The sequence below is a fragment of the Barbus barbus genome (assembly GCF_936440315.1).
Source record: "Barbus barbus genome assembly, chromosome: 9".
Classification (NCBI taxonomy): domain Eukaryota; kingdom Metazoa; phylum Chordata; class Actinopteri; order Cypriniformes; family Cyprinidae; genus Barbus; species Barbus barbus.
The window spans coordinates 10363542-10389510 of record NC_136737.1 but is presented as its reverse complement, the minus strand read 5'-3'; the positions used below and the strand labels follow the sequence as shown (position 1 = coordinate 10389510).

The following is a 25969-nucleotide window of genomic DNA, read 5'->3' as shown; positions in this document are numbered from 1 at the left end:
GACGGCACTGTCGAGGAGCAGGCACAGGAGTCCAAGACATCCCCTCATAAACAACGAGTACCACCAAAGGCACATGAGGGTCCGTGTGCGGCCTTTGGCCATCTTTATTTCTGAGAGACTATCTAATTATCTACACAGCGTCCCAACTTCTCTGGAATTGTGTTGTACAAGGACAGCGCCTATTTAATATCCGCTTCAACATAACAAAATATGTAAAACTCATGTGAAATGTGGTTTTGGAACATTTTCATGCTGTAAATGTGTGAAAACCACGTGATAACGTTTCCACATTTTTCCACACGTCCAAATATGTGAAATGTGTTCACATTTCTGCATTTTTGATACATGTGATTTTAACATGCGAACTTCATGTGGTTTTTCTGTAGGAGTATGTAAACAAATATGCATGTAAACACAAAAGGCATTATTGAGTTCAGAATAAAATGCCATGGTTAAGTTTACATATACAATAAATAAATAAAATAATTATCATGACATCAGTGTAGCTGATGGTGAAATGTACTCACTTGAGTATCTTTAGCTCACACACAGGATTCTTCAGTCCCTCACAGATCTCTTTGACTCCTGAGTCCAGCAGACGGCTGTTGTTCAGGTTCATCTCTTTCAGGATGGTTTTGGAGGAGAGAACAGTAGCTAGAACTGAACAACTTTTCTCTGTCAGCTCACAATTATTCAGCCTAAACATAAAAACAGCATTATTTATAATTCAGCATATATTCAACACACATCAGTTCAACAGCTCTTCATATCTGATCACAGATGTGGATGTCAGTCTTTAATAATGAATAAACAGAAGTTATAATGTATATATGTATTGTATAATGTATAATGTATTGTTGATTTACTTTATTTTCTCCAGTTTGCAATGAGAGTCCATCAAAAGAGCAGAAAGTTTCTCCCCATCCAGATCTCCTAATTTATCTTCACTCAGATCCAGTTCTTTCAATACTAATGGATTTGTACCCAGAGCTTCAGTGAGATACTCACACGCTTCCTGTGCAGCAGGACTTTTCAGAAACCTGCATGACGTAGAAGAGAACTTAGATTAGATAGTCATTGTTAAAATATCTTAGCTCTTTATCTTTTGATGCTGTCCGACTATTCTCAGTCCTTGCATGGGCCCATGGAAAGAATTATGAACATGAAGCCAATTGTCTGTTCACAGACTTCTTCCAAGTTTATTATTACATCCATACATTATTTTTTTTATTTTTTTTTATTTAGTCATTTAGCAGACGCTTTTATCCAAAGAGAGTTACAAATGAGGACATAAGAAGCAATCAAAACCAACAAAAGAGCAACAACGTGCAAGTGCTATTACAAGTCTTGGTTAGCCTAATGCAGTACAGATAATTATTATTATTATTTTTTATTTTTTTTAAATAAAAAGACATATAGATCAAATAAAATTAGAATAGAGAGTCCTAGAGTTAGAGGGACAAGTAAAGATGGAACAGATGAGTTTTTAGCCGTTTCTTGAAGATGGGTAAGGATTCGGGTGCTCGGATTGAGTTGGGTTGAGTTCACTTGAAGAACGCAAGCTTCTAGAGGGCACATAAGTCTGAAGTAATGAATTTAGGTAAAGGGGTGCAGAGCCAGTGGTGGTTCTGTAGGCAAACATTAATGCCTTGAATTCAATGCGAGCAGCTATTGGTAGCCTGTGCAAATTGATGAACAGAGGCATGACGTGCGTTCTTTTCGGCTCATTAAAGATTAATCTTGCAACGGCATTTTGGATTAATAGTAGAGGTTTAAGTCGTGACGTATTGTCAAGTATGGTGACCCATACTCGAAATTGGTGCTCTGCGTTTAACCCATCCAAGTGCACACACACAGCAGTGAGTAGTGAACAAATGCACACACACACACACCGTGAACACACACCCGGAGCAGTGGGCAGCCATGCTGCGGCACCTCAGTCGTGGTATTGAGGGTGGAGAGAGCGCTGTACATTCACTCCCCCCACCTACAATCCCTGCCGGCCTGGGACTCGAACCCGCAACCTTTCGATTACGAGTCCGACTCTCTAACCATTAGGCCACGACTTCCCCCAGAATTGTGTTAATAGAATTGGCTGGAAGATCTGCCAAGAGATCATTGCAATAGTCAAGTCTGGACAGAACAAGAGCCTGAACAAGGAGTTGTGTTGCATGTTCCGAGAGAAAGGGCCTGATCTTCTTAATATTGTATAATTTATTTATTTAATTAGTTAATTAATTGAATACATTATTTGTATTATTACATCATGTAGTTGCATTGCAATGGGTGGTGCAGTGGTATATCCAATGAGAATGATACACCACATGTATGTGTGGTACACAAGCCAAGAAATATACATTATATCAAATGGAAGTCTGGCCAGGAAGTTCTGGACTTATTAGGTACTTAGCCTAGGACTTGGCCTAGGATACATTTTATCAACAAAACTATACAGTTTGGTCAGTCCAAACTCAATAACCTTCGGGCCTATAGCCCCAGTCCTCATCTGAACATTTGAACTTCTGCGCATGCGCTTAATAGAGCAAAGATATCCAGGGGAAAGGGAGAACACAGAAGGGAGGAGGGAGCGAGACAGAAGAAAAGGAGTGAGAAGGGAGGGGGGATCGCAGAGAGTCAAACATCTGGCAGAGAGCATAATATCATTTAACAGTCATGTTATAACAGTTGTGTGATTGTGTTTAATTATTTTTAAATTGAAATTCAGTAAATTCTACTTCATGTTACTTTAATTCTTCAAGTATCCATTAGTCTCCTCTACATAGTTGCTCAGCTCTGACTCCATGTCTGTGGCTTCTTTGAAATATTTGAAGACTATAATCACCTGATGGTCTTTAATTTACAAGAGTCATCCTGTAGTAAATCAATAAGCCCCGCCACTCCTGATTGTCCAGGATAATTTCCTTTGAGATCCAGCTCTATCAGGTGTGAGTTTGACTTCAGAGATGAAGTCAGAGTTTTATAACCTTCTTCAGTGATACTGCAGTCTGAAAGTCTATATACACAAAAAAAGCTGTTAAGGTACAGCAGCCAATGCTGTAATGATATCAGCTGCATCATATAAATATCTAAATATTTCACACAATATTTAAAATTGTAAGCAGTCAAAGAAAAATTTTAAACTGAAATTAAAATGACATTGTATTCTCCGTAGTCATCTAGATTTGTATTATTTGATATATCAAATATACATTTCGTAATGTATTATGTATCTTTGGGACTTTGTCAGTCTAATTGACCCCTGTGTATTTAAGCCTCTGTGTTTTCCGTGTTCATTGTCTGGTGTTGTCAGCTCTGCTCAAGCTGCTCCCACATTACCTTGGTTTCTTTTTTTTCTTTTTGGTTGTTATTAAAGGTGCAATAGGTGATTGTCTTCAGAAACATTTTTTGTTATGCTGGTTGAAAGTCTCTTCACATCCCGACAGCAATCATAAAGTTAAGTGGTCTAAATGTATTTATCTGTATTTATATATTCTGTGGAAGGTGAAGGACCAATAAATCTTCGTCAAATTAAAACGCTCGGTCCGAGCGTTTTAATTGGCTCTACTACCTGCCTGTCAACGTATGTATTAGCATACCTCTGCACACCCTGTTCACACAGACAGGATACGTCATCAGCGCATTCATGCATGCTGTGCAGACAGAGCGAGAATGGCAGACAAAAATCAACAACCCGATCTTCCTTCGTGGTTTTGTAGTAATTTTACTAACTGTACTATAGAGTTTTCTCACTGGTTAATAATACATGATGTAGCCCAGCGGTTCCCAATTCCAGTCCTCGAGCCCCAGCACTCTGCATGCATGTCTCGCTTAGTTAACAGTGTTCATTTCTTCCTACTCCCTGAGCAGGGGAAATCCAAGTTTACTTCACTTCAGAACATTTATTCACAGATTTGCACTGCGCAGCATCTTCACTCACAGATTAAATTTACTAGAGAAGTGTGACATAATATACCTCTGTAAATAAATACTATTTAAATTAACATCTCAAGCACTTTAATGCCCTTTGTATGGAACATATACGCTCGTTTCAAACTGGAATCATGGCGGAATATCTGGTGATGTCCACTTCGCAGGGCACTTACAGTCCAATAGAACAACCGTCACACGTGATAAGAGATGCATATGAAATGTGCGGAGTCGGGGGGAGGGGACGCGAGGACTGGAATTGGGAACTGCTGATGTAGCCTATTGTAGTAATGTTGTCTCTGGTATTCTGGTCTGTGAGCGTATATGCATTCAGGGGGCGTGGCTTTGGACAGCGATTGCAGGGAGGGTGGGATGTTCGCTTTCGGTGCTGTCAGGCTAAAGTTATAATTTTCCAAGATATCCTACTGCACCTTTAATATTAAAGTATAGTGAATCAAACAAAAACACAAAGATACATAAAACACTACTATTTATAAATGTACACATACAAACATGTACATAAACGAAAATACACACTTCAGTTTCTCCAATCTGCATAGTGCATTTTCCAACAGAGGACAGATCTTCTTAACTCCAGAGTTTCCTATTTCATTTCCACTCAGATCCAGTTCTATCAGGTTTGAAGGATTTGAATTAAGCGCTGAAGTCAGAGCAGCACAACCTTCTGCTGTAATACTGTTATTATTCAGTCTGCAGAGAAAGAAAACAAAGACAGGAAACATTCTTCAACCTTCTTTAAGGAACAATGACAGTCCTTATCCAAGCAAGTTCCTGACAATATAATAAAATGTTATATTTTAAAGAAATGTTAATAGGTTTCATATGTTATGTATTCATCCATGTACAATACTCACATCAGTGTGTTGAGTTTACAGTGTTTATCCTGCAGTAGAGCAGTGATCTGATTCACATTTGTGTCTCCTAGTTCATGTCCACTCAGATTCAGCTCTCTCAGGAGTAACGGGTTTTCAGTGAGAAGATCTTTATTCAGATATTTACAGGCTTTATCTGCAGCAGGACCCAAAAACCTGAGTGAGTAAATAATGACAGAGTTTATTTTGTGGTAACCTAACCCTTTAAATTTTTTATATGAATCTTTGTGTTAAGACTGATGACAACAACAGAAATAGATTGTGCTTCTCATTGTATTTGAGAAAAATATTTATAATCTTTATGTATAAATAATCTGCATTTCATTTGGTGTATTATTTAATCTTGTTTTACCTCAGTGTCTTCAGTTGACATTTTGGATCCTGTAGTAAATCATTGAGCTCCTTCACTCCTGATTGTCCAGGATCATTTCCTGTGAGATCCAGCTCTATCAGGTGTGAAGGGTTTGATCTCAGAGCTGAAGCCAGAGCTTTATAACCTTCTTCAGTGATACTGCAGTCTGAAAGTCTAGAACAGGAATGAAAATGTAACATTCAGATGATTAATCAGTTACTCTAGAAATTAAACATTATCAGTCCATACAAAAAATATATTATGAATTCTGTTCCTTTAACAAATTAATTTTAAACAAAATTCATGACTCAATATGGATGCAAACAAAAGGCCCAGAGACCTTTAATATGTCAGATATCAACTCACCTGAGTTTCTCTAGTTTACGGTTTTCTTTCAGTCCATCAGAGAGTAGCTTCACTCCTGAATCCTGCAGATTATTATTGCTTAAGTCAAGCTCCTTCAGACTGCTGGAGTCTGAACTGAGAACTGCAGCGAGAGCTGAACAGCTTCCTTCTGTTAGATCACACTTATTGAGCCTGAAGAGAAGAAGAAGAAAAAAATGTATTCACATTCTAATTGCACATGTAAAACATAAGTCCCAAACAAATTGGGAAGAGTCATAATAACCTTGTTTAATTTTATAATATAGAGAGACAATAAAAGGCATTCACTTTCATTCACGGACATTCAAAAGGCGCAGGGTGAAAACACAAGAACAAGAAAAAAACTTTGCCTTGCTTTGCATACTGAAGTTTAGTGATCTCTGACTGAATTTGTTCTGAATTTACAGAACAAAAAAAATAGCTCTGACCAAGAGAGGATATTAAGAAAAATTTACAAATTCATAACTGTAAAGTGTAAACACAAAAATATTTAAATGAAACATTTCTCATATTGTCCGTGTATCTGGAAACGCATCATTAGCTCTTTAATGTAGTTACATTAAAACAATAAATTTAGTCACATTATTTGTAAATAATTTCTAAAACAAGTCACACACTCAGCTTTGCTTTAACTCAAATTTTGTCTGTTGTCACACAACTTACTCTAGTTTCTCTAATTCACACTTTACACTCTTCAGTCCAGTGCAGAGATAAATCAATCCTGAATCCTTCAGATTATTATTGTTCATGTTCAGCTCTTTCAGATTGGAATCTGATCGAAGAACTGTAGCCAGAGCTGGACAGCTTCTGTCTGTTAAATTACAATCATTCAGTCTATAAGGGAAATCACAGAATTAGATTTGGTAATTACAGAAATGTAAATATTTTTTACCTAAACATTAAATACATTGTAATTAGCGTTTAAGACAGAGATATTTGCTACATAAACAATTTTAAGCATTTTGCATTTTGTTAAGATTTATGGTGTTGATGTAGGGCTGCAACTAACATTATTTTGATGATTGATTAATCTGTAAATTGATTATTCAATAAATTACCACTAAACCGATACTTCTTTTCTTTTCTTTTTTTTAATGTTGTCTTCCAATAATGTGAAAACTGCTGGCTATGTAACATTGTGAATGTATCAAAGCAGGTTATGATATACATTATGTGCAAAAAAAATAAAAAAATTGTGATCTAAAACTTTCACTCATGTGAAAACAGTAATTATATTTATACCCCATTACAATAGTCTCTGTACAGTTAATGTTCTCATTAAAGGGGTAATAAACTAAGGAACCAAAATTCCCTTGATCTTTAGACATATAAGAGGTTATTGCACTATTAAATCATCCCTTAAGTTTCAAAACTCAAAACTTTCTCGTTAGTCTAAAAACATCTTATACTGAAGGCAAATGAGGCACAAATCGACGTGGAATTTTCAGAAACATTAAAACTGAAAGACAATGCTGTGCCAACTATATTGGATCCAACAGTAATGTTACAGAAGTGTAAGTGTCCGTTCTTATTACATGGTCACTATTGCTTTGTCTGTTAAACAGTTCACATGAGTATTTAAGCATTTTTAACATTTTAAACCTACATTCACATTCTTAATCCTACATACACAATCCTGCATTAAAATACACATTCCTACATTAAACCTACATACACAATATGTATTTCTGTTTGTTTCAATTGCATTTGTTTCACTCACATATGCATATTGGCGCTCAATTAATTGAACGAAGTTCAATAGAGACTTGCTTGCTGTCAGACTGAACATTTATGCAAAATGCAAATGCAGCATTTTCTAAAATGTGTATCTAAAGATACAACTAAAGATATTGTAAAATGTAAGTTACAGTATACACTGAGGAAAATGTCTCCAAATGCATTAAACAGAACACACATCTGCCAGAGCACCTGCCAGAGCAATGTTAAACTATATGCAAATGGGTTTGTTTTAAGTGCATAATATAAAGCATTCCACTATATTTTAGATACATTTTTATCCATGTGTAATTGACTAATTTAAAATGACATGACTAGCAGCTGCTTTTAGCGCAAAGTGCATAGATGTGATTACTCAATAATTACATTTCATTATTGATTTTGAATAGTTGTTGTAGCCCTAAATCATATTGATATCATTTAACGTAAGTTTTATGTGATTAAAAGAATATGAATATTAAAATAGAACATGGGTACATTCAATTAAACTATATAGAAATATTAATTACGTCATGTTGTTTAGAATTTACTTGCAGGTGGTAAATGACTCAGAAAATTAAAGAAGGTTATTGACAAATGTGTTTTTCAGATGACTGCAAAAATATGAAAAATTACTAACAAAGCTTCTGTGCAAGTTTTGATGACTGGTGATAGTCGAATGAGACACTCGTCTGATTTCTTGAATTTCTGAAGCTCAAACTTCTTCATCTCCTCCTCTGATGTCAACAACACAAAGGCCAAAGCAGACCACTGGGCAGGAGAAAGGTCAGAAGATGATAGACTTCCTTCTCTAAGGTGGGTTTGAATCTCTTTCACCAGAGTTTGGTCATTCATTTCATTCAGACAGTAGAACAGATTGATGGATCTATCCGGAGAAAGGTTATCTTCAAATTTCTGCTTGATGTACTGAACTACTTCATTTTTACTCTGGTCATTGTCGTCTTGCTGTGTCAACAGACCTTGTAAGAGTGTCTTTTTAGACTCAAGTGACAAGCCGAGAAGGAAGCGAAGGAAAAGGTCCAGGTGTCCATTGTCACTCTCAAGTGCCTTGTCCACTGCAGTCTTGAGCAAATCAATCAAGCTGTCATTTTGGTTCTCCTGTTTTGTAGACTCTTGAACAAATGCGTTTTTCTTGTTGATGTCTAGAAACAGATGTGCATAAAGGGCTGCAATAAACTCTTGAATGCTCATGTGAACAAAACAGTACATGGTACCAAGATTGATCCCTGTTTCCTCCTTAAAGATCTGGGTACACATGCCTGAATACACTGATGCCTTATAGACGTCAATACCACAGGCTTCCAGATCTGATTCATAGAAGATCAGGTTATTTCTTTCCAGCTGATGAAATGCCAGTTTCCCTAGCGACAGAATGGCATCTTTATTCCAGGAAACATCTGGTCTGTATTCTCCTTCATACTTTCGTCTACTCTGCAAGATCTGAAAGCGGAGAAAGTGTGTGTACATTTGTGTCAGAGTCTTGGGAGTGTCTTCAGTATTTGATTCCTGCAGTGTTTTGGAGGCGTCATCAGACTGACTGCTCTTCACATCATTATTTCTTTTCTCCTCTAAAATGTTCTTGAGAACAGTGGCTGAAATCCAGCAGAAGACTGGGATGTGGCACATGATGAAGAGACTCTTTGATTTTTTAACATGATCAATGATTTCTTTGGCCAGATATTCATCTGTGAATCTTTTTCTGAAGTACTCCTCCTTTTGTGCATCATTGAATCCTCGTATCTCTGTCAGCCGGTCGATACATTCAGGAGGAATCTTACTGGCAGCTGCTGGTCTGGTGGTGATCCAGATCTGTGCAGAAAGAAGCAGATTTCCCTTGATGAGGTTTGTCAGGAGAACATCCAGAGAGGCTGGTGATGATGCATCAGACCACATCTCATTATCCTTAAAGTTTAGAGGAAGACGGCATTCGTCCAAACCATCAAAGATGAACAGGACTTTGAATTTATCTTTTCTTGCAAGGTTCAGTCCTTTTGTCTCTGGGAAAAACTGACTTACAAGGCTCATCAAACTCTGTTTTTTTTTCTCCTTTAAATTAATCTCTCTGAATGGAAGAGGAAATATGAAAGTAATATCCTTATTTTCTTTTCCATCAGCCCAATCCAGTACAAACTTTTGCACAGAGACTGATTTTCCGATGCCAGCAACTCCTTTTGTCAGTACAGTTCTGATCTGCTCGTCTTGTTCGGATGCTTTGAACAAATTTGTGCATTCAACCTGTATCTCTTGTGACTCCGCACGCCTGCGAACATTTTCAATCTGCCTTACCTCATGCTCAGTATTGACCTGTTCACTGCAACCCTGAGTGATATAGAGATCTGTGTAGATGTTCTTCAGAAGTGTGCAGTCACCATGCTTTGCAATTCCTTCAAACACACATTGATACTTTCTCTTCAGGTTCAATTTAAGCTGTCGTTGATGAATGAGGACCAGCTCATCTAAACAAACACAACAAAAACACTTGATACTACTTTTCTTTCCTCATCTTATAAGTGAGAGTATGACAGATGCTCATGAGCCTCTTACCTTTTAGAGTGTCTGCAAGTTTATCATGCTTCATACTTTTTAGGAAGTGAAGTGTGATATCAAGAGCTGCTTCTTTGACACTGCACATGTCCTCTGTAAAGTCCTGGACAAAGTATTGTGTGTTCTCTTTTTTTAACATTTTCTTAAACTTTACCAGCTCAGTCTTCATAAATGCAATTATTTTGTATTCAAGGTCCTAAAATCAAAGCATAAAAACAAAGATTACAACAATAAAATGTAATTGAATCTTACATCCACATATGAACATGAGTTTAAACACGTTACAGACAGGCAACAGTAAAACAACATTATTGAAGTTGTGATCATGGGAGAATTTTAACTACAAATAGCAATGGTATAGACAAAAAATAATAATATTTTAGAACATCAGTATTTAATATTTAATATAATTTTAGAACATCAGTTATCATGAGTTATCACGAGTTATCATATCAAACCTCAGTTATCATGAGTTATCATATCAAACTTGATTCAATCATTTTAAGTAAAATTATTGAAAATACCTTGATAAATTTCAAACCAGTGTTTCCCTATTTTCAATTTAGCAGGCACACTGCCACTACTGATTTATGAGCATTGCTGCTGCAATTTCACATGACTCATTGATGATATTGATGCAACAGTAAATGTTAGTAAACTTCTTAGCAAAAACAGTAAAAACAAATGTAACAGAAGTGCCAGAATTGAGTTAGGGAAAATTAACATTTCCAAATGTCCATATGACTGTATATTATTCTGTATATTACTGTATATCACGCAAAGCTGTAAAGCTACTAAATACTGATAGCATATAACAGTAACTTTAACTAACGTTTTAATTGAATCATTTCTTAAGTAATACAAGTTAGAATAGATTGCGTGTCTTCCTACTGATAGCAGCACAATACATGCCGATATGAAAGCTGAAGAAGTTGTTTTTATGAGATATTCCTCTACCAATATGAAAAAGAGTCCATCACGGCAGGGATGTGGACGTGTACCCAACTAAAATCATAGGGGAAACGTTTTTTTATAAAATATGCAATTTTACATTTGTTGAATAATGTATTTGACTGTTATAATATAAACCTTATTTTACTATTTTTGATTTATTTATTATTATTTTTTTTTTTAACTTTATTTAAGAATATAAACAATATGTTTTCCCCACCTGGAAGATCCAGACAAGACCTTCTCTGAAATTCTTTTTGAAGCGGTTATTCTGGAAGTCTGTTGTCTCATATTGAATCCTGTTAGGAAAATAATTTCCGATATTAGAGAAATTTGTAAGAAACATTTAAATTTTTTTTGCAAACAAATCCATTCTCAACATCAGTGTAATTGTATTTTTTTTTTCTCTTTTTGTTTATGACTGATGACATCACATATCAATGACAGAAAATGTCAGAAGGTCGTAGCCAATGTCAATATCATCACACAACTGACATGACAAAATACATGTTGACTTTTTAGGAACACATGCATTTCTCTTGAACATTTGGGATGCAGAATAATTGAACACTTATTGTAAAGTGCTGAATTCGCTTCAAAAGGTAGAGTGTACACCCTTTCAAAAGCTAAGTTACATGTTATAGAAAAATGTATTATGCACTTTGGTATGGTTGATTAGGCATGTTGTAAATTAAACCTTTTAGTTAAATTGTGGTATGTAAAAGATATGTTTGTGTTCCCACCGGTTAAGAAGAAAAGTAGCCAGTTTCACATCACTCTTCATTTTCATCTGTGCTTTTAGATTTTCCCACCGTGTAATTTCTGCACCAATATCTACTGTGGTCTTCTGTCCTTTGTTGCTAAATCACACAAAACAACAATTCATAATAGGAAACTAACAGGTTCACAGCTGTGTTTATTATATTGGGCAAACAGTCATCAAAACTGCATGAGAAAGAAATAAACAATTTACTACAGGAAATTTCTCCGTTACTGATATCAGCACATGCTCTCTCTAGTCCTCCTCAGAAATGTTAATGATCATTCCAGTTCAGTGGCTCAAGTTTACTAATTTACTTTATAAATGTATAGTCGGGGAAGTCGTGGCCTAATGGTTAGAGAGTCGGACTCGTAATCGAAAGGTTGCGAGTTCGAGCCCCCGGCCGGCAGGAATTGTAGGTGGGGGGAGGGAACGTCCAGCGTTCTCTCCACCCTCAATACCACGACTGAGGTGCCCTTGAGCAAGGCACCGAACCCCCAACTGCTCCCCGGGCGCCGCAGCATGGCTGCCCACTGCTCCGGGTGTGTGTTCACGGTGTGTGTGTGTGTGTGTGTGTGTGTGTGGATTTGTTCACTACTCACTGCTGTGTGTGTGCACTTGGATGGGTTAAAGGCAGAGCACCAATTTCGAGTAATTTCGAGTATGGGTCACCATACTTGACAATACGTCACGACTTTATATGAAAATTAATATGCTGGTAATTTCACACATTTGATAAATCTAACTGAACAGAGCATAGCAAGATTTTGTTTAGTAACTAAAAAAGCAGAGATGTTCCTGCTACATAGTTATGTTAGCTTGAACCCTTTCAATAGTCTATGCTGCTGTTATGTTGCCAGTTGCTAGCTATCTTGTTCTTATCATTAACTATGACTCATTTATAATGAACGCTGCATTGGATTAACTTCTCTCTTGCACATAAATTCATTTCAAGCTCTGATAATCAATAACACAGTTCTGCTATGAGTTAATAAATTTAATTTAATTTCTAAATTCTTTTTGATAGGAAAGGTGACTTAAGCTATCTATAATTCTACCTGAATGCGATTACCAAAAACTTCAAGGCTGCCAGAGCAAACCCTGCTGTTTCAAGCTAACTGCCATTCTGCTGCTCTTTTCTATTGTTATGATGAAGATTCACACTAATCCCAGGAACTTTTAAAGGGTTTTCATGTGTAACAATAATCACATAATCACACACAAACAATAAGGGTACTTAACACTGTTACACTGATTTTATTCAGCATTCATCAGCCAAAAAAAAAGTGTCAATGGGAAATGCAGATTTACAATAACAAGAACGTCACCAGCATTTCTTCTTTTATCACGAACTTGCATTATATTAACTAGCAGTGTTATATTAACCAGTAGTAGTATAATAATACCAACATTTCAGTAAAACCTTTTTTTTTAAGTTAAGAAATACCTTTTGACAGATGAAGGTTTTTTCTCACTGAATTCCGGTGGTGCATCTTTTGACCAGTCACTCTTCACAGATGGAGAGCTGGACACACACAGAATTTTTTTTTTACTACAGGAGATTCGTCAGTCTCATTATGAGACTTAATGTAATTACATGCAGTATAGCCGTGCTTTTATGTTTCTCATGACTATGCATGGATGGTAGGACTGCATCAGCGAATCGATAAAGTCATTTATAGTGAAAAATGAAAATAATCGATTAATTGTGTCGACAGAAAACATCCGCCGGTCATTTACAGAAGTGAATAATGCATTTCAATGGACAAAACACATGACATACAGGAGGACACAAAGTGAGCTAAAAATATAATTCGTTCAGCTGAGTGCATTTTCCTTAAACCATTTTTTTTTATTATAATTTTTAGATTAGTTTATTTTAACTTTTGCATTAAAATGGTAAACAAGCATTTTTTTTTCATATCATGTTTATATTTAACCCTTTTTCTATATGATGCATAGTGTAGCCTACATAGATACACAGAAAGAAATTAAGAAAGAAAGAAATAATTGCTTTAAATCAGAGTGATTATAAGCTAATCACCATCTGAATAGACAGCAAAACAATCCTCAAGTTTACCAGTAACAGACAATGCAAATGTGACAACACAAAATTTATTTTAAAAAAGGCTTCTCCATGTTGAATTTATGTACTATTCATATAACATATTAGTGCATTCCTATGGTACAATTTTGCACCTAAAGCACCTAATACAGACACTGATGGACAAATGCACCATGATTTAATCAAAGCACATAAAAGTCAAACATATTTACAATACTCTTTATTAGTTAAACATTCTGCTTGCAGTTGAATTGACTTTTCATTTTGTCAAGTTGTGTAACACACACCACAGCGGAGAATTTAGCTAATGTTACGCTGTAATGCAAAACACATGAAATACCTTTTGGTAGATGAAGGTTTTTTCTCACAGAATTCCAGTGGTGCATCTTTTGACCAGTCACTCTTCACAGACACAGAGCTGAACACATCTGAGTCAGATATTTCTCTAAGGACACAAAGAGCAAAGAGCGAGAGAGAGACTTTAACTTTTACAAATGTATTATTCTACACAAAAACAATAACAAACACATTAAATACATATAATCATATTCACAATAAACATCAAACATTGTACTGTATTCCTACATGTCTGCTATAACACACAATAAATTACGTTACCAATTAAAAACCAAACCACCAAACTCATTCACTATAGCCAGGTTTTTCTTAACACTCCATCACCATTTTAAAAAAGGAATATTATCAATACTTGATGTCATACACTGATCATTCTTCGCAGCGCTTCAAGCCGAATGCACCTACGTAATGTATGCTACCGCGACAAAGCACATATGCGACAAATGACATCACAAAAGCGGCAGTACGTTATAATCGGTTATGGTCTATTACTAAACCGATACCGAATCGTCTTCGTCTGCATCGCGATGCATCGTAGAAACGATTAATTTCGACACCCCTAATTATAGTCAGTGATGCTGTCTACACCGGATGCGGCGCAACACGACAAATCCCCGACAGAAAACTGCTGCAGAATTCTATTTCTGATGCACTGACACACAGTTCAGATGATTTGCAAAGGTCGAAGTCACGTCCAGCGTAGACAGACTTTAGCTGTTGCAGCGTGGGGTGGCGCGACACGACAGATGTTGCGTCTGGTGACACTGTCTGTCTCTGTGTGTGTGTGTGTGTGTGTGTGTGCAAAAGAAAACGATCAGTATACATAGTCAGTGGCAGTCGTGGCATAATGGATAGAGCATCAGACTTGTAACCTGAGGTTGCGGGGGTTCAAGTCTCTGGTCCGGAAGGAATTGTTGGTGGAGGGAGTGAATAACAAGCACTCTCTCCACCTTCAATACCATGACTGGGGTGAGACCCTTGAGCCGAACCCCCAACTGCTCCCCGGGCATTGGCTGCCCACTGCTCCAGGTGTGTGTTCACTACTGTGTGTACACTTGGATGGGCTAAATGCAGAGCACAAATTCTGAGAATGGGTCACTGTACTTGGCCACACGTCACTTCAAAAATTCAAAATTGACTGGAAGAACTTGACTAGTCTGCATAAAGCAAAGTCCTGATCCCAGCTGAACATCTCTGGTGTGACTTTAAATACAGACCTTGCATTTAAGGTCACCAAACACCAGTGACTTGTATATGGGTACAGTCATTTTAGACACTTTCAAAACTGTTGCAACAGAGATGGAAATACAGTTTTTAAATACATTAATTATGCTTCCATCTTTGTTGTCACAGTTTTGGAAGTGCCTTTTTCTGTTCTAAAGAAGGGGGTGTCCAAATACTTTTGTCCATATAGTGTATGTACAAATCATTGGTGTTTGGTGATGAGTTTTAGGCTCAAGGTCTGCATTTAAAGTCACACCAGAGGTGTTCAGCTGGGATCAGGACTTTCTGCAGACCAGTGAATTTCTTCCACACTGACTGAATCAATCATTTCTTTTTGAACCTTGCCTTATACACAGAGGCACTGTCATGTTAGAATAGAAAAGGGTTCTGTCCAAACTGTTGCTTTATAATTAGAAGCACACAATTCCCTAGAATATCATTATATGCTTAAACATTAAGATTTGTACTCATAGAAATGACTAGTCAAACCTATTCATTAGAAGGGGGTGACCCAATGCTTTTGGCAATATAGTGTATAACAGTCAGTATACTAAACATCGCACATTATCAGTTGATGGTAGCAAGAAGAATTTAAAACCTTTAACGAGCCCATCTATAATTCTGACAGAATGTAAACCAACCTGATAACTAAATGACTGTATAGTTTTCCATTGACCTAATATTACTCAGATCAATAATCTTAGTGATACCACCAATGTTGCACCTAAAGCACCTAATACAGACACTGATGGACAAATGCACCATGATTTAATCAAAACACATCAAAGTCAAACATATTTACAATACTCTTTATTAAATTTTCTGCTTGCAGTTGAATAGATTTTTCATTTTGGTCAAGTTGTGTCACACACACCACAGCGGAGAATTTAGCTGATGTTACACTGTAATGGAAAACACATGAAATACCTTTTGGTAGATGACGGTTTTTTCTCACTGAATTCCAGTGGTGCATCTTTTGACCAGTCACTCTTCACAGACGCAGAGCTGAACACATCTGAGCCTGATCTTTCTCTAAGGACACAAAGAGCAGAGAGAGAGAGAGAGAGAGAGAGAGAGAGAGACATTTTACTAGGAGATTCTTCAGTCTCATTTGAAGGTATTAAATCTCATATAAAGGTAGAAGACTGTTCCTGGTAGAAAACATTATCCTAAATGTGTGTGGAAACAACGTGAATGTACGGAATATCACTAGACTCCAAAATATATCAAATGTGATTACCTCAAACTATCACAACATCTTAATTTCTGATCACTCTCCGACTTCAATGGTTCTTGACCTTGGCCATAAGAGTAAGTCACATTGCTGGCGTTTTCTTCCCTCTCTACTTTCTGACGCATCATTTTGCCAATTTATATCTGAAAAGATTTTAGAATTTTTTTTAGATAACTAAAAAAGATAATTCTGAAGTCACATACTCTACTTTATGGGAATCTTTTAAGGCTGTGGCCAGGGGACATATTATCTCTTTCGAGTCATCGGCCAGAAAAGATAGACGTAAATGCCTTTCAGAAATAGAACAGGAATTATCTAAATTAGAACCTTCTTATAGAATTTCCTCTAGCCCCTCCACCTTGCAGAATATCCTTAAGTTAAAGTATGAATATAATACTATATTATCTGGACAGGTATGGGATCAGTTGTTGAGGATAAGACAAAAATATTTTGAGTTAGGGGATAAACCTCATAAATTGCTGGCTCGACAGCTGAGGAGCTTACAAGCTAATAAAGCTATATATAAAATTAGATCAAAAGCTGGGGACATTATTGTGCATCCTAAAGGTATAAATTATTGTTTTAGGGAATATTATGAACAGTTATGTACATCAAGAGCAAGAGGGGACATTTCAAATGGGCTAGGGCCCTTGAATCTTCCTACACTGAGCGATGATGCTCGTTAGGCCTTAAACTCTAATGGCGCTTTTCCACTGCATGGTACGACTCAGCTCGGCACGGCTCAGAACGGCACGACACGGCTCAGTTTGTGTTTCCACTGCAGTTTAGTACCGCTTTAGAGTGGGCGGGATTATTCACATGTCGTTATAGTTGTCTCGCCTCTACTGCCGTGACTCCTGAAAAACTTTTTAATTCTGCGTCGCTCCATCGCGCTCTCGCTGGATCCGCTCCTCGGCTATCAAAGAGAGAAACATCTGTACTTCCTCAACAGACAACGAAACAGCCATTTTTTGGTTATTTAAAAAAGGTGCGCTCATTCAAAACAGTTGCGTTCGATCCTTCGCTGGCTGTGCTGATTTAAATCTAGTGGGTCTGTTGTGTCTCGTGCTGATAGTTCAATGACGCAGGCAGTGACGATTTTCTCCGGCCAATCAGTGATCAGCAAAGTTTACACGTCACGTTTTGGTAACGGTACGGCTCGCTTGGAACCTCGACCGAGGTGGTACTAAAAAAATTACCAGGTACCAGGTACTGTTCCCAGTGGAAAACCCGCCAAAAGTGAGCTGCACTGAACCGTGCCGTGCCATACTATGCAGTGGAAAAGCGCCATAACATTACTATTCAAGAGATGCTATAAAATCTTTCCCTAATGGCAAGGCAGCAGGGCCAGGATGGTTTTGGGATTGAATTATATAAAAAGTATTCTGGGAAGCTGGCTCCCTTTTTGCTGAGGATGTTCACTCCTTCTCTTGAAACTCAAAAATTTCCTGACACATTATATGACGCTAATATCTCACTAATATTGCAAGAGGGTAGGGATGAGACTGAGCCTTCATCTTATAGGCCTTTTGCATTATTAATCTCGGACATTAAAATTTTTACAAAAATATGAGCTAATAGATTAAATAAATGTATTTCAAGTGACAAGTGAACAACAAGTGACGTGACATACAGCCAAGTATGGTGACCCATACTCGGAAATTCGTGCTCTGCATTTAACCCATCCAAGGTGCACACACACAGCAGTGAACACACACACACCGTGAACATACACCCGGAGCAGTGGGCAGCCATTTATGCTGCAGCGCCCAGGGAGCAGTTGGGGATTCGGTGCCTTGCTCAAGGGCACCTCAGTCGTGGTATTGAGGGTGGAGAGAGCGCTGGACATTCACTCCCCCCACCTACAATCCCTGCCGGCCCGAGACTCTATCAAGCCTGTAAGACTGGGAAATGTGGATCATTACATTTCCTTATATTGTTGAGCTAAACTTTAAATTGTGTTTAAAGAAAAAAATTAAATAAATAATAACAATAATATTCATCATTGTTAAATAAAGAAAAATTCTATCAGATGAAATGAGTTTGATTTGAGATCAAAATTAATGGATACTATTGGTTGTGGGCACATAGAGCAACCTGGAAGAAACAAGGAAGCTGATTGGCCATTGAAACTTTATGTTACATAGAACCAGGTGTGCTTGTTTGATTATCAGTGTGCAGAGGGATCTCTGTTGGAAAAGTGAATGTGCTTTTCCTACTCAAGTTGGTGTTGATACTGGTAATAAAACCAAAGGAGAAAAATTGCTAAAGCATGCACGGATGTAGCCATTGAGTTTGGAGAAAACCACATGCTCAGTTTGTTCAAAGACAGCTGGGAAAAGCCACAATGTGTTCATCAACTTTGAGATGCTACTGGTAGGATAAAGACTAATTTCTTTTGTGACTACAGATTGTTTAAAAGACCAATTGTGAATATCTTGCAAGCTGTTTGTTAAAGCTAGTGGGTTTAGCATCCAATATGCTAACTGTCCATGTGTAGTAAATGCATTTGATTTAGTGTTGCTGTTGAACTGCTATGTACTGTGATTTGTGAGTATTCTAGTAACCCGAGGTGGGTAGAGTACCCAAAAACTGTACTCAAGTAAAAGTACTTCTAGAAATATTTACTCAAGTAAAAGTAATCGTCTGAATAGTTACTTGAGTAAGAGTAAAAAAGTATCGGATAAAAAAACTACTCAAGTAGTTAGTTACTAGTTACTTTGGATGAATGAATGAATGAATGAATGATGCATTTATATAGCGCATTTATTGTGTATTGCCGTACACCCAAAGCGCTTTACAATCATGTGGGGGGGGGGGGGTCTCTCCTCAACCACCACCAGTGTGCAGCATCCACTTGGATGATGCGACGGCAGCCACAGGACAACGGCGCCAGTGCGCTCACCACACACCAGCTACAGGTGGAGAGGAGAGAGTGATAGAGCCAATCAAGTGGATTGGGATTACTAGGAGGCCATGATTGACAAGGGCCAGTGGAGGGAATTTGGCCAGGACACCGGGGTTACACCCCTACTCTTTACGAGAAGTGCCATGGGATTTTTAGTGACCACAGAGAGTCAGGACCTCGGTTTAACGTCTCATCCGAAAGACGGTGCTTTTTTACAGTATAGTGTCCCCGTCACTATACCGGGGTGTTAGGACCCACACAGACCACAGGGTGAGCACCCCCTGCTGGCCTCACTAACACCTCTTCCAACAGCAACCTAGTTTTTCCCAAGAGGTCTCCCATCCAGGTACTGACCAGGCTCAACCCTGCTTAGCTTCAGTGGGCAACCGGTCTTGGGCTGCAGGGTGATATGGCTGTGGCAGTGGATCATATATGTACTGAATATAGTCTATTTTATATAGACTATTTAGATATATAAATTACATTTATGTAATGTGTATGTGTGTGTGTATACACACACATACACACACTGCCGTTCAAAAAAAAAAAAATATATATATATATATATATTTTTTTTTTTTTTTTTTTTTTTTTTAATGTAATTTATTTCAGTGATGCAAATCAGAATTTTCATCAGCCTTTACCCGTCTTCAGAGTCACATAATCCTTCAGAAATCATGTTGATTTATTATCAGTGCTGCTTTTTAGCTTTCTATTCATCAAAGAAAACTGAACAAAATGTCACAGGTTCCAAAAAATATTAAGCAGCAAAACTGTTTCCAACACTGGTAATAAATCGATATATTATAATGATTTCTGAAGGATCATATGACCCCGAAAACTGGAGTAACAGCTGATGAAAATTCTGATTTGCATCACTGAATTAAATTATATTTTAAAGTAAATTAATTATGTATTATCCTATAACCTCTGACACTGAAACCTCTGAAAACGCCTCGCACATAACGAAACAAATGCATATTGACGGATCTTCTGTTCTGCAAAATATAAACAAATGTAGCCTATATTTTTGCAAGCGTAAATATTGTAAAAATATGAATATTAATTGTGTCTAGAACAGGCCGCGCGCCGCTGCGCAGAGCTAACGCGGGTTCCGCGGGTGTTCATTTCATACTCTGTGACAGCTTATTTAATGTATAAATTATACATTGTATTTAATGTAATTAGGTACATGTACAACAAACTGGTAATGTCATAGTGGTATCGTGGCCTATACCTGTGGAACAGTAGACAGCACACGCGGTGTTCATCTAATAAAGAGCTTCATATAGCTCTAGCAAACAAGCCTTTGTAGATTTGCTTTCAACTGACTGTAGATCCAAAGCCACGTCTTCAGCGCTCTTGATGTTCTTAAACTCTCTGTTATCTGAGCGAGAACCGCTTCAGAGACTGAACGAATCATTCAAACTGATTTGCGAACCGATTCACTGGTTTGCCAACTGGTTTGATAAAGCCTTTAAACAGAATCGACTCAAAAGAATGAATCATTCGCGAATGGGCATCGTTCATTGCCCAGAGAAAAGTAGACGGCGCGTTTGGAATAAACTGAAGCATTTTTAACTTGTATTGCATTAAGATACAGTAACGAGAGGAGAGTCGCCCACAGTAACGAAGTAAAAGTACCGTTTTTTCTTTAAAAATATACTTGAGTAAGAGTAAAAGTACCCATTTTAAAATATACTCTAAAAGTATTAGTTACCCAAAAAATGTACTCAAGTAAATGTAACGAAGTAAATGTAACTCGTTACTACCCACCTCTGCTAGTAACATTGGTTGTAATTTAAATGAGTTTAACATCCTTAAATGTCCACATTACTGTGTGTAGTGTAGTGTAGTATGTTTTGAGTTATTCCATGCACCCTCTGAAGTTGAATGAAGCCTTTTTCAAGTTTGGGCAAGTTTGTGGCTGAGATGAAACACTAGATAACTTGACAGATATTTTTCTTTTTCTGTCAGATCCTGAACAGATTTGGTTCGGCAGAAGAGTAAATTCATGTCTTTAGGTGCTGGTCTTGATTCTGAATTCTTGCATAATCTCCCTTTTAAAATCAAAGTTGTTCTGCCCAAAAATCCCAAATTAATTTTTAAGATGAATTTTCTTCCGAAATTGGAATATTTGAAGATAGTCATAAGCAAATAGAAGACACTTCCTCTCTCTACGATAGGCCGTATAAAAGCTGTTAATATGGTCTCTTTGCCTAGATTTTTATATATTTTCCAAAATTTGCCTTTTTATTTGACAGTCTTTTTTCATTAGATTCATTATAGATTCAGTAATTCTCCCTTTTTATATGGGGCTTTAAAGCTCACAGAATATCAAATATACATTTACAGAAGCCAAGAGATAAAGGTGGGCTAGGGCTACCATGTTTCTTACATTATTATTGGGCAGCGAATGCCAGGGCCCTTGTCTATTGGCAGGAGGATTATAAAGTGGAAATATCAACTCATACACCCCCCTGGGTTGCTATCGAAAAAAATTTTTAAATTAAAAATAGTTCACTTCCAGCCCTTCTTTTTTCAGATCCTGGATCGCTTGCATCTGTTAAGATTGATAATTGTATTGTTGAAAATATTTGTAATTGTATTGTTGAAGATAATTGTAACTGTTTGAAAATATGGCGTCAAATTAAGAAGGGCTGCAAATGACCTGACACTGCTATTTCTGCCCCAGTATATTGTAACCATGCATTTCCCCCTTCTATATCTGATACGACATTCAATATCTGGAGGCTGAGTAGTATTGTCACCCTGGAGGATTTATATATTAACAAACATTTTGCCTCATTTTCTCAACTAAAAGTTAAGTTTTGTCTCCCCACAACACACTTCTTTCGACATTTATAGATTAGAAATTGAGTATGCCATGCAATACCCAATTTTGAATCTTTGCCGGAGGAAAGAAGGGTTTATAGGCTATTGTTGGGCTCACCTGATCCCAAACATATGTTATTTGGTAATTTTGTAAATGTATTTTCTCAAGAAGTGAGTTATTCTACACATTTTTGAAAAATGCTTGGGAAGAGGAACTGGGCATACAGATTGAGTCTGATGTATGGGAGGAGAGCCTCAGCAGGATTCGATCTTGCTCTATTAACTTTAGGCATCAGTTAATTCAGTTAAGGTGATGCATAGACTGCACTATTCAAAATCTAAATTGCACAACATTTTTCCTACTATCTCTCCTATTTGTGACCGGTGTAAATCTGCAAAAGGCTCTCTGAACCATCTCTTTTGGACATGTCCAAAACTTTATGATTTTTGGTGTGACACATTTAAGTGGTTCTCTGGCATGTACGGTTGTGTTTTTACACCTGATCCAGAAATTGCATTATTTGGGTACTCTGTTTCTCTGTTAGATTATAATGTGTCTGTACAAGGTACCATAATTGACGGAATAATTATTGCTAAAAGTGTCATTCTAGGCTGTGGAAATCGGACACAGTTTAAGACCTGGTTGACGCATCTTACTGGAATATTGCACATGGAAAAAGTCCGGTATGGAGCTATGGGTAATCTTGATAAGTTTTACAATATATGGCAACCATTTCTAGATCATTTGGAACAATGTAATGTTGACTCCGACCAGCAATGTAGTGCTTGGTATGTTTTCTGCCCCCTATTGAATGCTCCATTGTTTTTCTACTGAAACTGCTTATATACCGTTGCTGTCGGGAGGAATCCTCGCATCTCCAAAACCATTATTTTTCAGGAAATTAAAAAAACTGCATATTTTCAGTTAAACATTGTATCGTTAAAGTTGGTATTATACCTTATATTGCTATCATATACTGTTGTGTACCAGCATTAACACAACATTTCCCCCGAATCATCTTTAATCGGAGATACAAGATTTATGACTGGGAGCAGGGAGATTCGAGTTTAAGCTGTCATTGATAAGAATGGTACGGACACAGACATCGCTGCTGCCAGCAGTGTTCATCAAAGTCTGCGGTCGCATTGAGCCTTTTGACAAGAGACAAGGCTTCATTAGTTAACCAAAGCTAATGACTGTGGTTACATGGATCTTCCTAAACTCTATTTTAAAGGTTTAAGAGCTATGAGTGATGCAATACAAAAAATGAGTTGACTAGGCTGTCTAATAGGCGGAAATTAAAATCACGTTAGCTATCTCACCAAACAGACAAAACCAATGCATAGTGGCTAACTAAGTCAACGGCAGGCAATTTTTGTGCTTTAAATTCATTATCCTCATCAGAAACAAAACCATGGAAGATTTCAATCAAGAAGATAGCTACCGTCCAATGCTAGACCTAGCAGAAAGAAAAATCTAGCATCCTCAGAAACTACACATTATACCTTAGCACTACCATTACTTCAAGATCGAGATAAAACTGTTATATATAATATATAAACTGTTATTATGTAATTCATATAACTGAATCATGAATAACCAGTGTTTTGAGGACATTTACCTCAAAGGATGTGTTGCTCTGAGGATTCGTTGTGACTTTCAATCTTGAGGAGACATAATGCTGTGAGGCTCCCGCGGAGTGAAGAAGAGGCGGAGTTACGAGACTTCTCAGACAGTTGAAGTGTCCAATGGAATTAAGAGATTTGCTCTCAAGCTATTTTCAGCACTTTAGATTGGTTAATAATTTGTAAAAAAATAACATACCCACGTGGGGACTGACCAATAGCATCGATTTGTAAAAATATGAATGACAAAATTTGGACATAGGAGGTTTCCGCCCGACAGCGACGATACCCTGATTGCCCTAAAAGTTTTTTTTTTTATTACTATTATTTTTTCATTATTTTAATTATTTTATTTGTTATTGTTGTTGATTTGTTTGGTGTCTATTGTACAATTTGAAACTAATTAAAATACATTCCAAAAAAATTTTTTATTTGTTCTAAATTCCACTGCCACGTTTCGCATTTTTCAAAGGAAAAAAATGTGTTCTGTGTGATTTGTGAATGCCTTTAGAATGTCCTGTGACAGGGCCCCCCAAAGGGGTGGGGCCCCCATGCACCGGCGGAGGCTGTGGTGATGTCCCGCTGTTTATAAGGTTTTGTTTACAGGAAAAAAATTAATTCAGTAAAGGATTCTCTGAAAACAGACTTACTCATGTTCCTCGGTTAGACTCATCTCAGACGGAGAGTCCTTTCCTCGGTCCCCTGACATACTGCAGCTACACAGCCAGTGCAAACATCAGCACTGCTTTGTGAAAAGTGTCAGCTGTTCATCATGACCTGAAGATAACAATGTTACTGAGATTAATAACATGGCATTTCAGAGGGACGAATGATAAAGAAAAAGATTATTATAGATCATTCCACAAAACACTTGGCCTAAATGTGCTATGCAGGAAATAAACACTGAGTCAGTACTTTGCTACTGACATTGATAACCAACAATACTTTACTTTCTGGATTGACTACCTAACTTGAAATGTCGGATTTCGTAGAGATCGTATAACTTCATGTGACTGCATTCTACTTTCGATTCCGCTTTACATTTAGTAATGCGAGATACCTAAATGATAAAAGCAGACTAAATGGAAGTATAATAATAATCATTCAGAATAATAATTATTCCGTTTTAATAAGCTTGATGCTTTAACATGCGTGGTGATCAAACAGTAAGTTGCAGCAGCTTTTTGGCCGTCGGTTATCTGTAACAGTTACTCCTGGAAATATAAAACTTCGCATTTAAATAAAGCTGAAACCCCTTCATACACTACAAATAATTGTAACAAGGGAAATAGTAAAGCTTACTTACAGTAGTACAGACGGTCTTTTGTACAGGGAACACAATCCAGATTTCTTTGAACACTTTCCACCTGTGTTCGCGCTCTAGTTAGCGGCAGATTGTAGATGGGCACCTGATAAAATCAAAGTTTCGTTTGCTGTAAGCCCCCTCCCACCCCCAGGTTTTTTTTTTTTTTTTTTTTTTTACTGGAGACTGATTGTTCACTGACAGCAACCTCGGATTAAATAAGTCATTAAAGCTATATTATGTATATAAATTGAATCAACAAACACTTTTTATACCATAATTGTATTCCATAATAAGTATTAAAGCTTACTTGCACTAGTACAGACCAGGGGCGTAGATTACGCGGGGGACGTGTCCCCCCCCCCCCCCCCCCACTTTTTATAAAAAGTAAATTCGTCCCCCGCACTTTTTCATTGGACAGTTGTGTTCTCGACATGATGAGGTTTTAATGGAGCAATGTATATAAATGCAGAATTATTTAAAATTCAAAGAGACACGTTTATACATGACGTTTACGTTTCCATGGCAATCAGTCACTCAGTTTGTGACGTCACGACATGCCCAGGCTCGCGCACGCGGTCCCGCGCTGTCTCCATCATTCATTAGAGGTCGAGATGAGTTCAACTCTTCACTCCTTTTTTACGAAAAAGTCAAGCAGCGTAAGTTGGCATGTGGGATCCGAATAGTGTTGCACAATGTTGAGTGACTCTTGAATAATTAGCAAGTTTTGATGTTCGTTACATGGAGAAAAAAAGCTGCCTGGACAAACATGCATTTATTTATTTTCAGTAACGTTATATTTTTCCGTAACTCTTTTGAAACGTCTTTTATTTTAACACGTATGTATGTTATCAGGACCCTTCAAATAA

General features: G+C 37.3%; 1 protein-coding gene across 1 annotated transcript; it reads right to left on the bottom strand.

The window, feature by feature from the left end:
* Positions 1 to 862: 862 nt before the first annotated feature.
* On the bottom strand, positions 863 to 25168 carry LOC306874614 (NLR family CARD domain-containing protein 3-like; the record flags this gene model as incomplete). Its single annotated transcript, XM_079424762.1, has 13 exons — positions 25104 to 25168; positions 24448 to 24574; positions 16122 to 16226; positions 13954 to 14058; positions 12996 to 13073; positions 11532 to 11648; positions 11009 to 11087; positions 9838 to 10033; positions 7913 to 9749; positions 5539 to 5709; positions 4803 to 4976; positions 2843 to 3013; positions 863 to 1040 (listed from the first exon to the last, which is right to left on the bottom strand). Exons 2-13 carry the CDS (start codon positions 24504 to 24506, stop codon positions 863 to 865), a joined length of 3270 nt encoding a protein of 1089 aa, XP_079280888.1. The 5' UTR covers positions 24507 to 24574; positions 25104 to 25168.
* Positions 25169 to 25969: the final 801 nt, after the last annotated feature.